At 44.8% G+C, this 17,772-nt stretch overlaps 1 protein-coding gene across 1 annotated transcript in view; it reads right to left on the minus strand.

Moving 5' to 3' along the window:
* LOC144133266 (proteasome activator complex subunit 4A-like) overlaps positions 1 to 5,796 on the minus strand; it is a 47,951-nt gene extending 42,155 nt beyond the window's left edge. The window contains exon 1 of the mRNA XM_077666210.1: positions 5,500 to 5,796. Within this exon, the coding sequence (XP_077522336.1) occupies positions 5,500 to 5,696 (197 nt within the window). The 5' untranslated portion in view covers positions 5,697 to 5,796. The remainder of the gene's footprint in view (positions 1 to 5,499) is intronic.
* Between the last annotated feature and the right edge of the window lie 11,976 nt (positions 5,797 to 17,772).

The raw sequence follows: 17,772 nt of genomic DNA on the forward strand, positions 1-17,772 counted from the left end.
CGAGCGCAACTGCTGAGCCACCATGGCAGGTATCATCCATCAGTATACTGATACCAGTCATCTTTCCAATCGGCAAAGGGAAAACTTTCAGAATAACACTGCTTATATAAAATTTGCGTGAAACGATATTTCACTTGACGTTAAACAATGAATTGAGCAATTTGATATATCCCACGGGGTTTAGAAGCACATTTATTATTTTACTTGGTAAGGTAATGAATGACAACACGAAAATTATGCCTCATTGCAAAGGACCTTCAACGTATCAAATTCGCTATATTAGAATATATCTGGAAGTTTGGTATGACAAAGTCATGCCATCTGCACATGCAAATGTACACACCTAACATAATCCATCAACTGGTGTTTTATTCATCTTCTACAATTAACTAGACATGTGCTGTTAACAATTAAAATGATCATTAATAGTTGTTACTACATAAGCTGCCCAATAACAATACAATATTCACCGTTACTTACAAAATTGTTTCTAACAAAAAGTTGCTTTTACTTTTGCACAAAGCATCTACTTCCTTCCTTTTTTTTTAAGAAGTTTTTTACAACTTGGATTGGAGATGGAACAAAAGTGCATGTGCAGTTGAATGCATTCTAATAATCGCCAACATGGACAGTGAGCATAACAGCATTTGAATTATGAATGATCTGGTCTAATTAGCATAACCTAGTTTGAAGAAAAATAATTATTCAGACAGACACAAATAACAATTGCAATTAAATACCCAAGAAGATTCAGGAGTACAAAGACTAAAGTAGGACCCTCAACAGATCATTTTAGTTCCATCTACATTACAGTAAATTTGAGCTAGATCTCTCCATAGAAGCATTTTCTAACCAACAGTGATAGCAATATTTTATTCTATATATGCACATTGTAGAAGGAGAAGCCAAAATGCAAAAAAAAAATTGAGAATGAGTTTCGCGAAACATCATGCACAGCTATGCAATAAAACAACACATCTATGCAATAAAAGATTGCATGCACTAGAAAAAGGCTTCTTTGTACCCAGTTGGAAAAGAATTAGACAAGAGTTTCAAAGAACAAACTGAACACATGTTCAAGCAAAGCGCTGCTGCAGAGTACCGTGCAAATAAGCCAGCCTCAGCAGAGAGGTAAAGGATGTGTCGGGCAGGTGGCACACTGCCAAGGGAAACTGCAGACAGGAAAACGTCTGCCTCTAGCATGTGGCAATGTGTTCTTGATGCTTTCTTCCAGCTCGAGGAGGAAGTGAGGTTCGTCCGGAGGTTGCGTACCTGCCTCCTGCTAGCATTTCAACAGCCCTCTGTCACTAACGACATCTAACGGCTAAAGAAAGAACTGTGTAGCGCCTCAGCAGGGGTCCCTGGCAACCTGCGTAGTCTGAGCCTCAGGAGCTATTATTAGGGGGTACTACTCAACGCCTCACACGAAACGCGTACCCGCCCAGCCAAGAGCCTCAAGGGCTATTTTGGTGGGTGCAACGTGTGGCTCAAGTGAAATGTACACGGGCTCAGTTGAAAGTACCCAACAAAAATTACAGCCTCAGTTGCTACACAAAATACCTCCGTTTCAACATGCTGAGTACAGCTAACAGCTAAATAAAGCCCTGTGTAGCCCTCTCAGCAGAGGCTTCTGCCAGCAAGCAGAGTAGTCTGAGGCTCCTAAGCTATATTAGTAGGTGCTTTGCAATGCCTCACGTGAAATGTACACCCTGGGTCAAGGCCCAGTGAGTTTCAGAAGCTATTTCAGAAGGCGTTACACGTGGCTTGAGTGATTTGTACAAGGACTCAACTTTGCCAGCGTACATTTCACTTGGCATCCAAGAATAACCCTAACCTCAGTTGCTATGTGAAGTCTCCCCTGGGACTGAGGAACACTTTAGTCGAAACCATTTGGTGGTTCACAGGGTACCAGTAAAGAACAAAAAGAGCAACAGAAGAGGCATGCACAGTGTGCAGCTATTTTGTTACCTGGTTGTTTCTAGGAAATTTAATCGGTTAAGCAGTCCCCTCTCACAGTTGAAACTTTGACAGTATGTTTTTTTTTGTATTGTACAGTCCTACCACAGAGCAAATGACTTTTTTTATTTTATTATTTTTTTTTGCAGAGCACATGTACAATATATCATGCGCATGGCACTTATACGTTCTTCGATAAGCAATCTCTTGTAAATCAACTGCCATCCTGAGTATACACATCTATTCACCGTGTCTTTCAGAGACAAGCGATTTTTAGTAAGCATCATCAAGTGTGCATGCGCTATACATCGGGCTTACAACAAAGGATGGGACTAAGAACAGAAGCACAGCTTTCCTGCATTGCTACCCATGGCAACAGACAACAACCTTCCTTTAAAGCAGCGCAAAAAAAGGGGATACTAAGAGCAATTAGCTTAAGAGATTAGCGTCTCCAGATTGAAGCACGTCATTTCTACAGAGAACGGATCAAGCTTGGATAAGCTAGAAAATTACGTAAGCACAAGGGACATACTGTGACATCCTTCGAAAATTCTGGTAACTGCGTAAAGTTAGGGGATCTCTTTGCTGGACATAACTAGGTTCGTCAGTTTTACTCGAGGACTATTTCGAACAGCAAGTACCGCCAAAATACAAGGAAAGCAGTGTAGTGAGTGCCACCAAGGTACTGCTCGTTTCATAGGCCACCTACTTGGCCCGTGTGATGTTGTTGTGTGCAGCAAGTTCAGAAGCGCAAGTCAAGCACACACTCTCATTTGCACTTTCCGAACAATGAGGCCACCACGTCTTGAAAGAAACTGCTTCAGTGTGAAAGTTGTCAAAACAGTACAGTGGGCCATCTGTTGGCCGATATCATTACAAACGGCTGTTCATTTGGTGGGTCAAGTAGTTATGATTTCTCAGATTCGGAAAGAGTTGAGAGGCTTACATGGCATAAATGTGGCATGACACCACCTGTGTAGTGTGGAGGTGAAAATGGGGAAGGACGTCAGGGACTTGGTTTGCAATTTTATCAGCAATTCTATCCCCTTTTTGCACAAAGAAAACAATGACTACGTCCCCAAAGGTTAATCTTCCAGCAATGGCACAGCTTCTTGTCCCTTTTAGTGTCCCTTGGACAAGCCAGAAGATGCAGCAATAACTGTATCACACCTTCCACATAAGTGTTTATTCCCAATTGCACTTCAATCACAAGGCTGCAGATGGCACATATTTCAGGGTGCCCATTGCTAGCCAACCGAAGACCGTTATTAGTGGCCGGGGGTAAATGCAAGAGTTTTCATCTATGAAAAACAATGGAATGCCATGAGGTCAGGACAAGCTCTCGTGTATACAGGTATAACTGTGAACCAGCTTGACTAAGGTAAGGATGACAGTTGCAGCATGGAACAGCCAGCAATGACCAGCAGAAGTTTGCGCTTACTTTTCAAGCCACTTCACGCTATATGAAAAGCATGACCGCACTTAAATAGGACCTTACAGCTCCTGCAACCTCAGCCTGGTGGAAAGAATTAAACTGCACGAGTAAAATGCTGCGAGTGCTTTCCGTATCGAACAGTGTCTGTACTGCCATGTTACACAACTTATACCTACAATATCTTCAGCACCTGTGTTAGTGCTAGGTTCTCCCGTATTTTTAAAGTTTCGTTTCTCCAGTTTTGTTGACACTATATTATGCATTCTCAGCATCTTCTCATCATTGGCCAACGTCATTAGATTTGTTACTTTACTGAGCAGTATCTCTGCACTAAGAAATTAAATTGGCAAGTGCATGAAATAAAGCACATCTCTGAAGTCTGCAGAGATTTACATACACTGGCGGAGCAAGATGCAACAGTTCATGATAAAAATCAAAAAGAAAAAACATGCAACAAAGAAAACAGGCGCAGCTATAGCTTTCTTCAATTTGAGCTTGAAGTGCTATGCACAAAAGCATGAAATTTTAAACCGCAGCCATGTCAATATAGCTCTTCACCTAGTCAACAGGAAATAGGTGCACCAGAGCAAATAACCATGTGACAACACAGTAAAGAAAATGCTAAGGTTGAAGTCCTTGTTACTTTAGCCGCTGCGGTGGCTCAGTGGTTACGGCACCTGGCCGCTGACCTGGAAGACGCAGGTTCAATCCCAGCCGCGGCAGCCGCATTTCAATGCAGGCAAAATGCTAGAGGCCTGTGTTCTGTGCGATGCCAGTGTACGTTAAAGAACCCCAGGTGGTCGAAATTATGCAGAGCCCTCCACTACGGCGTGCCTCAAAGCCTGGGTCGCTTTGGAACGTTAAACCCCCTAAAATCAATCCTCATTACTTTTCCTTCTGAGAAGCCAAAGATGCCGTCATTACTAGCATCATTTATGCCTTGAATTCTTTGTCTCACAGCCAATGAGCAAACGCAAGTCCGCTAAAGAGGATCATAGTTAGGTCAGATTCAGTATTAGGAGCGCTAAATATATTTGCACGCCCTTAGCGACACACAGCGAGTGCCATGTCATAGCCATTCTGTGGCATATGATGCAATGTGAGTGCATGCACACTAAACGTTGGCTTCTCCACATCACAGCTCTGATTAGGTGAAAGCGGAGAGATTGCCAGGACGTGCGTGGAAGGAGATTGAAAACTCCGCACTCAGTGCTGCAGTCGGGTCGAAAGAGAGCATGTGCACAAACGTCAAGGCGCCAAATGCGATCGAGGCAACGCGGACGTCAGCTAGTTGGCGCGCGGCCACCGCGGAAGCGTCAAAATCCCCGCAGTGCGTTCCGCGGGCTGCACGTTTTTCGTAGTTTCGTCCAGCGCGCGAAGCACCAGTGGCTTGCCTCACGTGGTCGTGAGCGGCGACCTGAGGTTTCGAAAGTACACACGCAGCTAAGGTCAGCTAACAGCTAAAAAAAGCGTTGCGTGGCAGGTCCACGGGGTTTTTGGCCGTGGGCTGCGTAGTATGAGGCCGGCAGGCTATTTTAACACTACGCATACCCCGAGCGGGCTGTACACCGAGCCAGAAAATGCACCGAAAGACCGCCTCAAGGCACACCGGCCGCACCTTACCAGGCAAAGCGGAAATCACCGAGGATGAAACAGCTGGGCGCGTTCTCATTAACAGCTGGCGGTATTAATTCATTTCAAAAGGAGTCCAGCGACCAGAAATACAAACTTTCAAAGCCTGAGAAATGGGTAGGAGCTTGGTGTGAGCTCCTAGAGCTTGAGTCGGTCCAAGGCGAGACGCCCGCGGTCGCAATTATTTGCCCGAAAAGAATCGAGAGCCCCTAGGGCAACGGAGCGCGCTGACAAGTTGCGGCTGAACTTCATGACCTCGCAGTGTGTTCGGAGGTGCCCGAAAAGCAGTGGCTTCGATGACCGGGCAATGGGCGCGCGCTACAAGCTTAACCTTTAGAACATCAGACGCTACCTAGCGCGTCATATAACCATTTGAAATCCCGCTCTTAACGGTGCTTCGCCGCCAGAAGTTCCCCATGGGAGCGGTAGACGCAGACTGGAAGATGAATTAGTGATGAAATATGAACGCTACGCACTTGTTTAGGTGGCAAGTCCAAGATACGGTGACGGGCTTCACCTCGCGCAGCATTACCGAGCGCGCTAAGGTAGTCTTGATCTCTGCGAGCATCTTGGCCGCCTCATCGTCGATGTGGTCGCTGTACGGCAGCAGGCGATTGTAGATGAGCGGCCTCTGAAGCCCGCGGCCCGGGCCCTCCACCGGTCCGTCGTCCATAGTCAGCTGGCGGCTAGTGACTGCCGGAACACAGCTGCTCGCTGTGGTGGCCGCAGCGTCCCTTTCCAGCGTTCGTCATCGTGACTTCACAAGTCAAGCGAGGACGCAACGAAGACGAAGCCATAGCGCAGCCAAGACAAATCCAGCTTTGCACAATGTGCTTGCGTAAATGCAGTCCGCTTCTAAATTTGGCCAGCATTAATATTTTCTTTTTGCTAAACTCTTTTGCAAAAGTTATAATAAATTATTAAAATAATATACTGAAGTTAATTTTTTTTAACTTTTAAATTTTGAGAATTATGAAGAAGTGTCGGTGGTACAGGAGTTGTCGGGTGAAGTTTTTGTGCGATGACGTAGGGTTACCACCTGACTGTCATGCAGCCGATCGGGTCCGACGCATGTCGTCTTCTGCTTGAGCAGACGACGAGCGCTGAATTTCGCAGATTCTTTCCTGTAAAGAGAAGGAAAAAGAGCCCACAAGAGGTTTATTTCTTGTCGGATAATTCAAAATTATACTTAGATGTATATCTGGGTCTCTCCCATTATCATCGAGGGGTCATCTGCTTGCGTGCTCAGTAGCGAACGTGGACGGTGTTTCTTACCCTCTGTGATGAAACATGGGATTAAACCCAACTTATCATTGTGGAGGATTCCCCTCCTCCTGGCACAATACCGCACCAATATCTTGCTTGCCTGTTCTACTCACACAATAATGAATCTACGTATTATGGCCACAGCCAGAAAAATGGCACCGCGCGTTGGAAACCAGATGCATAACTTCCCATAGAGTCCATATATCAAAAATGGCGCTCTGATCGAGCCAATATTCAGGTGTTTACGGACTGTCGCGACTCCTATGGTCAAAAATAAAAACTGTTATTGCAAACGTCGAGATAGCTGATAAACACAAAACCGCCAGGCAAGAAATCATTAAACCAGATGCATTAGCAAAATATCACAGATATAACAGTCCGAAAGATGAATTGAAAGGAAAACGAAGCAAAATTGAAAGCTTTTCAGAAGATGACGGTTACCTAAAGCAATAGCTTTTATTGCCAACTTCTAGGTGACGCGGCCATCTGTAAGTCCCAAAAAATAGACCCCGGTGCTAGTCACTTTTTGAGGTGCAGTTTCCCAACCCACCCTACTAACTCCTCATGGGACGCTGTTCGCCCAGCTCTAGCCTGAGAGATCAGCAACGGCTGATCGCGTGGGCCAGCAGGATAGCAGCAGCTATAGAAGTCCTGGGCACCCGCACACGAGGACCGGTCCCACGGTCACCCTTCCTAAAAACAAAAGTCATTCACCCCCCACACACTATAACTGCTATTGCGGGCATACGGTGGGCGCAGCTGGCAAAGGACAGGGTTAATTGGAGAGACATGGGAGAGGCCTTTGCCCTGCAGTGGGCGTAGTCAAGCTTATGATGATGATGAAATAGGGTTCGCCTAGGTTTGAAACTGCAAAAAAAAGAAAAAAAATCGTTACAGCAAGTAAACATTCCTATTAGATAGATAGATAGATAGATAGATAGATAGATAGATAGATAGATAGATAGATAGATAGATAGATAGATAGATAGATAGATAGATAGATAGATAGATAGATAGATAGATAGATAGATAGATAGATAGATAGATAGATAGATAGATAGATAGATAGATAGATAGATAGATAGATAGATAGATAGATAGATAGATAGATAGATAGATAGATAGATAGATAGATAGATAGATAGATAGATAGATAGATAGATAGATAGATAGATAGATAGATAGATAGACAGACAGACAGACAGACAGACAGACAGAAAGACAGACAGATGGACGGACGGACGGACGGATGGATGGATGGATGGATGGATGGATGGGCGGGCAGGCAGGTAGACAGACAGACAGACAGACAGACAGACAGACAGGTAGGTAGTCAACGCACTACCTGTGCGCTGCAATACGTGTCTTCCAAAGGTCTCCAACAGCACAGGCTGCTTATGAAACATGCGATTTTGAAGATGGTGCATAAAAATAGCCACCGACGAAAATGGCATTTGTTTATTCGCGATTTATTTGAACGCCAAGACAAGTCATAAAAAAGTTACCCTGTAACTTCACTTACGACAAGGGGGGTGTGAATGACATTATAGTCGCCGGTCTAAGCCCAGCACCTTTGTTGATAAAAGCGTAACCGCCAGGCAGTATCAGAAATTCATGCGCATATTAGCACGAGAGATAAATGAAGAGGTAAAAGAAGTAAAAAAGAAACGCTTTTCAGAAGATAACGGCGACGATGGACAACAGCTTTTATTGGCTGCCTCCAGGTGGCGCCGCCATTCGTAAGCCACCTGTGTGATGGTATCCATCCCGATGTCGATGCAGGCACAGTCACTCTTCCTGAGGCCTTAGGATTTAGAGATAACAATAGTCATGTAAATAAATCTGCGGTGGAAATTATCAAAAAGTGATTGGAGGATTGGTGGCTCAAAAGCAGAGAGGTGACAAGTTTTAAAGTGTAGGAAGACGTATCTTAAAGAAAAATGGCGAATTTTATTAACAACTTACAGCAGAGTTAAACAAAAATAAAGGGAAAAAACAGCATGTCGGAAACTACAACTGCCCCGTTTCAAAGGGAACGCTCCTGCCTTCCATCCATCCATCCATCCATCCACGAAAAGTGCTCTCAGGGGGTGGTCACTTTCTAAATCGTAGTTTTCAGCGGTGTGATGCGTCTTAGCGTAGTGTGATTGGTGGGCTAGCTGTAGAAAAGCCCTGTAGGTGGTGTAAAATTTAGGGTTGTCTGCTTTTTTAGCCAAAACAACATGAACTACATAGCGTGATTCAGTGCAAAACGCATGGAAATAACGCGACGATAAACACGCATGGGACCGTGTATGGACCACGCAGATCCCTTTGCAAATACAGTCGTGCTCCTTTTTGCCGGCAGATGGCGACAGCAGTCCACGGAAAATGATTTCTATTGTGGGAGCAGAGAGAGAGAGAGAGAAACTTTTATTTAGAATAGATTAATTCGCAGGAGTCGTGTGGTCGGTGCCCCAAGTCCAGGGGCTCCGTTTTGGCGGCAGCGGATATGCGAATATATAGGCATTTTTTGCGCGACAGCGTTCATTGAGGATCCCGTTATGCACAAAATCCGGTGTCGGTGTTGTGAGCGAAAAGCAGAAGGCCCACCTGCCACCTAGGTCATGTGACCGTGCGAGGTTATCACAATCTGCCCACCATGCCAGGTGTCAGCCTGCATACAGTGGGAGGCGGCAGTTAAATTAATGATTGATCGCGAGTTGTAGCTCGGGGACTGCGACTTGGGTCTCACAAGCCCTACTGGCTGCGAAAAGAAAAAAAATATTCCATGAATTCTGAAATATACAAAACGTCGCTTATTTTATTGCATAAAGCGCGTGAGAATTTCAATCGTTTGACCGGCAAATACCTCGAGATTTACAATTAAAATCTTTGCTGCGTTTCATGTACAGGGTGTTTCATGGAAGATTAAGTAATTTTCAAACATGGGTCATTCCACGCCAAACGTCCTAGACGTTGCGCTCGACCATCTCCAATTTGCTTAAAACAATTCATGGAAACTTACCTTAATATGTGTAATCAAAGCCTCAAATATTTTTGCCGAAAAAATTATTAGTGAGGTGAGAGCAGTGTGAACATTTAGAAAAGGCGATAAACCAGGCACTGCTCAATAATTAATAAAAAATTCAAATTTATAGAAAACACTTCACAATTTTTTCATTGACATTTGCACAGGTTATGGCTTTCGATATGATTCAGGGTGTGCAGCTTTATACTGCATAAATGTTTTTTTAATTGAAAAAAAGTATGAAAATGTACCATTTTTGTCGTTTTTTGTTTTAAACGTGAACTTGCTCACGGAAATTCTGAAATAGCCGTTTGGTTTCTTTAGATGTAAAGTACCTATAACAAATGTTACAGGTGATGAAACTTCGTACATCAAGGTAGAAAAAATACAAGATTTGCAAAAAGTGCGTTTTGAGCCAAAAACACTCGTTAATTTCACACTGAGGTGGGCCAAGTAAAAATACAAATAAAAGCCGGTTACGTAGAACAGCTTATCGCCTTTATTTTCTGAAATTTTCATGGAGAGCATTTTTGTTTAAAGAGAGAAAAGATTTTTGAATTTGAGCTCTCGCGCCGCAAGTTGCGTCGTCTCTTAAGTTAACGCTTCTTCATCGCAAAACATGGCACCCGGAATGGCCCGACACCTATAGCCAGATAACGACAGTTTGCCGTCGTTCGCTGTCGTGCGTTTTTAGGGCTGAAGCTAAAGAAGATATCGCGTGACATTCGACGGATGGTATGCAATAAACGAGATCATTTTCGCTTTCGAAGTTCGAACAAACCCGCTTTGGTGCGGGGCAGCCAAGCGAAGAAAAGTGAGGGTACTCAGCGTGCTGTCTCGCATGGACCACGAGGAGGGCTGACCAGCTGGCATGGCAGGCGTATAATAATAATAATAATAATAATAATAATAATAATAATAATAATAATAATAATAATAATAATAATAATAATAATAATAATAATAATAATAATAATAATAATAATAATAATAATAATAATAATAATAATTTGTTATTGGGGAAAGGAAATGGCGCAGTATCTGTCTCATATACCGTTGGACACCTGAACCGCGCCGTAAGGGAAGGGATAAAGGAGGGAGGGAAAGAAGAAAGGAAGAAGAGGTGTCGTAGTGGAGGGCTCCGGAATAATTTAGACCACCTGGGGATCTTTAACGTGCACTGACATCGCACAGCACACGGGCGCCTTAGCGTTTTTTCTCCATAAAAACGCAGCCGCCGCGGTCGGGTTCGAACCCGGGAACTCCGGATCAGTAGTCGAGCGCCCTAACCACTGGGCCACCGCGGCGGGTAGGCAGGCGTATCACAAGTGCTTTATTTATATCCGAATAAGATCGCGGAGAGCGCGCGCCTCGTGCGAAGTGCGTACCGCTGCGGCGAGTAACGCGAGACGCGCTGGCGGTGAACGCGACCCGCTCGCGCGTAGGTGCATCTCTCGCATGAAGGTACCTCACCAGCATAGTGTGTCGTCTACAGTTGTCGCTGGAGTATTAATGCAGAAATTGCACTGATTGCACTGATTAAATTAAATACAACCAAGACATCACATCGGAAACAGCCGGCCATAAGCCTCTGACGGCCGCAAGGGTCAGGTATCACGTGGTGCTGCTGAGTCGCGGATTGTTTGAACGCCGGATCGTTCTGGTCATTTCCAGATCGGCGCCTCACAAGCTCTTATGCTGGAGCTAACGTACCGCAGCCGTGGCCTCGTGGTAGAGCACCCGCATCGGCCTCGGGAGGTAGTGGGTTCGACTCCCACTGCCGCCGGGCACCCACCGGTCAGGCTTGTAATGGGTACAAGCCACTCCCCGGCCTGGCGTGCTCGGCTTTCTAGGGTGCATGACATGGGAAAGGAGCCCGCGCCCTCAAGTTCCCAACAGAGATGAATCCAGAAGATGAATATTCGCTGCTAGCTGATCCACCTGGAGCTTACGTCCGCCATGGTGCTGACAAGAATTACTCACTGCGACAGAACTGCACCGAACTAGCTCACTTGGGCATGTGCCGCCGCGGTAGCGTTAAGAAAATCTTTTCCCACGCATACCTGTTCGACTACTCAACGTTCCCATGCTTGCCTGCAGTGAAAACCTCACTTAAGAACAAGAACTCTACATTTCGTCTGGCCACAGTGTCGGCAATGTCGTGTACTGCGGCGAAGAGGCGTTAAGAGACGACGCAACTTGCGGCATGAGAGTTCAACTGCAAAAATTCTTTTCTCGCTTTAAACAAAAATTACCTCTATAAAACATTAAGAAATGAAAGGCAATAAACTGTTTTGCGTAACCCGCTATTCTAGTATATTTACTTGGACCACCTCAGAGTGAAGTTAACGAGTGTTTTTGGCTCAAAACGCACTTTTTTCAACTTAAGTATTTTTTTTTACCTTGATATACGCAGTTTATTCGCCTGTAACATTTGTTGTAGGTACTAGACATCTAGAGAAACAAAATGGCTCTTTCAGAATTTCCGAGTGCAAGTTCATATTTAAAACAAAAAACCACAAAAATGGTACATTTTCATACTTTCTTTCGGTTTTTAAAAATAATTATGCCGTATGCTCCGAATTATATCGAAAGCCAGAATCTGTGTAAATGCGAATGAAAAAAATTGTGAAGTGTTTTCTAAAAATTTGAATTTTTTATCAATTACTGAGCAGTGCATGGTTTCTCGCCTTTTCTAAATATTCAAACTGCCCTCATCTCACGAATAAATTTTTTTGCGGCAAAAGTATTTCAGGCTTTGATTACACACTTTAGGATAAGTTTCCATGAATTTTTTTTAACAAATTGGAGATGGTCGAGCGCAACGTCTGGGACGTTTGGCGTGGAATGACCCAAATAGGTTTTTTGGGCTAAAAATGTGGCTTTTGCGACGTAGTATTACCAGTGTTGGCGGACACCGGAAAGCCGGTGAATTATCTTAAGTAGTAAGCTGGTTAACTAACTTCTGATAATTAACTGTTTAACTATAACAGCCGGGCAACTGGTTGCAATCAGATTCGTAGCCGGTCGTTAGTAATAACCATATCCGTTTTCAGAATTTCGAAAACGCGATTATCCTTGGCGCTGCGGCTCGAAAAAATTTGGTTACATCATGCCAAGAGCAACCTTTCCAGTGCACGTAACTAGTCAAAAAAGCCAAATTTTGTCCAGCCACAGCGCCAAGGGTAATCGCATTTTCGAAATTCTAAACACTGATAAGGCTATTGCAACTACGCGCTTAACTCTACTAGTTAAAAAGTTAATTATTAAAAATCAGTTAACCAGTTTACTAATCAAGACGATTCACTGATTTTCTGGTGTCCGCCAACACAGGTAATACTATGCCGCAAAAGCCACATTTTTACCTCAAGAAACGTATTTTTCAGAATTATTGAAAGTCTTCACTGAAACAACCTGTATAAGGCAAGTATTTTTTGGAGGTGTTACAAAAGCTCCGCGGTGGCTCAGTGGTTAGGGCGCTCGGCTACTGATCCGGAGTTCCCGGGTCCGAACCCGACCGCGGCGGCTGCGTTTTTATGGGGGAAAAACGCTAAGGCGCCCGCGTTCTATGCGATGTCAGTGCACGTTAAAGATCCCCAGGTGGTAGAAATTATTCCGGAGCCCTCCGCTACGGGCACCTCTTTCTTCCTTTCTTCTTTCACTCCCTCCTTTATCCCTTCCCTTACGGCGCGGTTCAGGTGTCCAACGATATATGAGACAGATACTGCGCCTTTTCCTTCCCTAAAAACCAATTATTATTATTATTACTTATTATATCCTATCCTAAATGTCAGTAAGCTGACTATGCCTAAGGTCCATAATGCTAATATCATTTAGCTTTCCTTTGAGTGCGCCTACGAAGCTACTGGCTCTTTCTAAGCTTCTGTTTCCAATCGAGATCAAGGTGTATAGCGTTCGTTGACTAGCCCACCATCGCCGTTGCACGCACTTTTGCTGTGCCGGTGTCATGGAAACATGAGCTTTGTTATATGATATTCCTTCTTTGCGAGTTCATGAAACTAATATTTGCTCTAACAGCAACTGGGAGTTCTCTCATTGCCAAAAGTTGCCTTAGAATATAGATATAGACACGCTGTATTGATGCATGTTGCGCGTTGGTTTCGACGGAGCCAGCCATGCATGTGCCGGCTCGTCAGACAATACGTCAGAAATAATGGCGAATTAGTAGTAGTAGTGGTTTATCAAAATAATAATAAAGAGGAAAAATAAGATTTTTGCTAGCCCCGCACCTGTCATCGATACTGAAGCGCCTGAGCTGGGGCAGCGGAAATAAAGGATAGCAGGCAGAATGGAGAAATGAAATGAAAGAGGTGAGGGGACAGGAAGAGAGGATAGGGGGAGAAGTAATATGTACAAACTATTTACACAATAAGAAATGTGTACTGGTTGCGCGCGGGATTAGTTAATGATGAAGAAGCATGGCGAATCTCCGCGTCCAGTTTTTTTTTCTGTTTAGGTGGAAAAGCATGTGAAAAACAATAACTATTTTTTTTTTTTTAGTGTTAGCTCTACTGGTCGTGTTTCGAGTCTCCCAGTTATGCTGATTCCACGGAGAGAATCCAAGATGGCGGTAGAAACAGAAAGAAAGAAAGAAACGAAGAAAGAAAGACAGGAAGGAAGGAAAGAAGGAAGGAAGGAAGAAAGAAAGACAGGAAGGAAGGAAGGAAGGAAGGAACGAGGGAAGGGAGGAAGGAAGGAAGGAAGGAAGGAAGAAAGAAAGAAAGAAAGAAAGAAAGAAAGAAAGAAAGAAAGAAAGAAAGAAAGAAAGAAAGACAGGAAGGAGAAGGAACGAGGGAAGGAAGGAAGGAAGGAAGGAAGGAAGGAAGGAACGAGGGAAGGAAGGAAGGAAGGAAGGAAGAAAGAAAGTCAGGAAGGAAGGAAGGAAGAAAGAAAGACAGGAAGGAAGGAAGGAAGAAAGGAAAGAAGGAAGGAAGGAAGAAAGACAGGAAGGAAGGAAGGAAGGAAGGAAGACAGGAAGGAAGGAAGGAAGGAAGGAAGGAAGAGGAAGGAAGGAAGGAAGGAAGGAAGGAAGGAAGGAAGAAAGAAAGACAGGAAGGAAGGAAGAAAGAAAGACAGGAAGGAAGGAAGGAAGGAAGGAAGGAAGGAAGGAAGAAAGAAAGAAAGAAAGAAAGACAGGAAGGAAGGAAGGAAGGAAGGAAGGAAGGAAGGAAGGAAGGAAGGAAGGAAGGAAGGAAGGAAGGAAGGAAGGAAGGGATGAAACAATCCAGCTTAATCATGCATGTCAGTTGCCAGGCCTCGTTTAAATGTCGTCCAGCTTCTTCTAGTCTTAGTAAGTGTTCCGGAAGATATAAGAGCGCACGAAACAGCTATAGATGTTTTCAAACCATTCTAAAACAAGGAAGATACTCTTTTCTCGCAGTAGATACTTTCCTTTGTTTTGTTTCCTCCTCCTTTCCTTCTCCTGCCTCAAAGGCGGCCCGACACGGAGTTAGATGTCGGGAGCGAGAAGCGCAACCAACGCCGACGTCCACACACGCACGCCGCGACTTGAAAGGCTCATGAAAGAAAGATTGACGGCAGGCAGCTCGACTCGAGCACGTTGGCGCGGTATGATGTCTTCTTTCTCTTTTTTCCCTTGCCTTTATTCGTCTTTTTTTTTTCTCTTTTTACCCCCCCCCCCCCCACCCCCCCTTACGCGCAACGCTCAGCTACGCCCCACTCGTCAACCGTGGCGACTCCATCCGACGCGTTTCCTTTCCGCTGCGGCTGAGGCAAAGGCGGCACCGCGCACGCTGAAACGACTAGGGGGCCCCTCGCGTAGCAGAAACAGGGCTCTCGTCTTGTGAAACGCAAAACGCAAACTGAATAAAACGCCGACGCCACTCTCTTTGCTGGGTCTGACTGGGCGCGCTCTCCGCAAAGAGGTTATTTTTCGCTCGGCTCGTGGGCTTTGAGCCGTGCGCGGTGGAGCGGCGCTAATAAGCGCGTCTGTCCACCTGACGCGAGTCGTCATTGGACGTCGGCGGACGTTTCAGGGGGCGGGGCTAAAGGTTTCCCCGCCCCCGGATTCCATTGGGTTTGTTTGCCCAGTCGGGAGGAGCTCGGGGGTGACGTCAAAACGCAGACGGATTTCGTCGTATAGTTGATGTTGCGGTTGCGCCTTTCAATGTAGGCAAACGATGGGATGCCGTCTGCATCGGAGGCGCCTCGCGCTTCTTGGAAAGCCAGGAATAGAGCATCTCGGTGCGGTAGCTTGAGGAAGGAATTGGAATGTGATATTTTCTGTTTTATTTTTGTTGTAGTTGAATGCACAACCGGAGAAGTTGATATGGTTAGTGTTCAACCTGCACGGTTCGCACACTGTGTTCGCACGCCAGCGGACTGGTATCCTCGAAGGGTCGAGTGCAAGTGGGCGCCATGCATGAATGAACCCATCGAGCTGCTGAGGCTACATCTTCAACTAGCTCGCAGTAGTCCATACGAGTTCATGCGTAAGATACTACTAACACCATCATCATCACCACCACACCATCAGCCTGAATACGCTCGCTGCAGGGCAAGGTCCTCTCCCATGTCTCTCCAATCAACCCTGTCCTGTGCCATCCTCGGCCACCGTATCCCAGTAAACTCCTTAATCTCATCCGCCCACCTAACCTTCTGCCGCCCCCTGCTACGCTTGCCTTCTCTTGGAATCCAATCTGTTACCCTTAACGACCATTGATTACCTTGCCTTCGCCTTACATATGCCCTGCCCAGGCCCATTTCTTGAATTCGACTAGGATGTCATTAACTCGCGTTTGTTCCCTGACCCTGTCTGCGCTCTTCCTATCTCTTAACGCTACACTTATCATTTTCATTTCTATAGCTTGATGCGTTGTCCTCAGTTTAAGCTGAACCCTTTTCGTCAGCCTCCATGTTTCTGACCCATAGGTGAGTATATCGGTAAGATGCAGCTGTTTACCTGTTGTAGACTTTTCTCTCGAGGGATATATGGGCTACATGTACTCCATTCTTATTCTTCCAGTTGTTTTGCTATCGTGGCCCGGATCTGTGGTAAACACTTGCCCTAAGTAGACGTATGTCGTTACCACTTTCAGCGCATCGCCATAAAAAGCTGTTACCTTCAGAGACTGCATATCAATTTTTAAACCCACTGCTCTGCTTTGCATGTATAACTCAATGATCGTACTTTGCAGTTCACCCCTGGGTGACTTAAGGCAATGTCATTAGCGAATCGCACATTACTCCCTAACTGTTCGCAGTCCAGGCCTCTGAGTACCTCCTGTAAACAGGCGGTGAATATATAGCATTGGAGAGATCGTGCCTCCATGCCTGGCACTCTTTCCTATTGAAATTTATTCCTGTCTTTATAGGGGACTACGGAGGCTGTGCAGCCGTTATAACTAGATATATTCCAGTATTTTTAGATAATCCTCTTCTACACCCTGATTCTGTAATGGGTTCACGACTGATGAGGCTTTTAGTGAGTCAAATGCTTCCTTGTAATCGATGAAGCTTTATGCGTATACCGGGTGTTTCAGGGAAGACTAAGTAATTCTCAAAAATAAGTTTCTTGAGGCAAAAATGTGATTTTTTGAACATAATATTAGCAGTGTTGACGGCCACCAGAAAACAGGCGAATTGTTTTAAGTAGTAAGCTGGTTAACTTATTTAAACATAATTAACTTTCTAATTATTAGAGTTAAGCGCCTAGTTGCAATTAGAGACCTGTAGCCGGTCGTTATACTAATAGCCATACCAGTTTTAAGAATCTACAGAAAACGCGATTACCCTTGGCGCTGTACTAGCTGGCTTGACAAAATTTGGCTTTTTTGGCTATATAGTTACGTGCACTGGAAAGGTTTATTTGCCTGCATGCTTTTCGAAAACGGATGCATTTTGGCACGATGTAATAATAATAATAATAATAATTGGTTCTGGGGGAAAGGAAATGGCGCAGTATCTGTCTCATATATCGTTGGACACCCAACAGCGCCGTAAGGGAAGGGATAAAGGAGGGAGTGAAAGAAGAAATGAAGAAGAGGTGCCGTAGTGGAGGGCTCCGGAATAATTTCGACCACCTGGGGATCTTTAACGTGCACTGACATCGATGTAGCCAAGTTTTGGATTTACGAAATTGCGTGATCATTTGGTTGACTGAAGTCTAAGATTGCCCTGACTCTATCAGTGATTACCTTAGTAAATGCCTTGTAAGCAAAGGACAATAAGCTGATCGGTCTGTAATTTTTCAGGTCCTTGACGTCCCCTTCCTTATGGATTAAGAATATTTTAGCGTTCTTCCAAGGTTCTGGCACGCTCGAGGTCATAATGCATTGCGTATGTCGTTTTTCTAGCACAATGTTCCCACCGTCCTTCAACAGAGCTGCAGTTATAAGGGAGTAATTACTCACTGACATCCACCTGAGCGCTGCCGTACGAATACAAAGGAAAGCTATACAGCTTTCTCAGAAACTTCGCAGTTAAATACAAG

This window comes from Amblyomma americanum, chromosome 5, assembly GCF_052857255.1.
Source record: "Amblyomma americanum isolate KBUSLIRL-KWMA chromosome 5, ASM5285725v1, whole genome shotgun sequence".
Classification (NCBI taxonomy): Eukaryota; Metazoa; Arthropoda; class Arachnida; order Ixodida; family Ixodidae; genus Amblyomma; species Amblyomma americanum.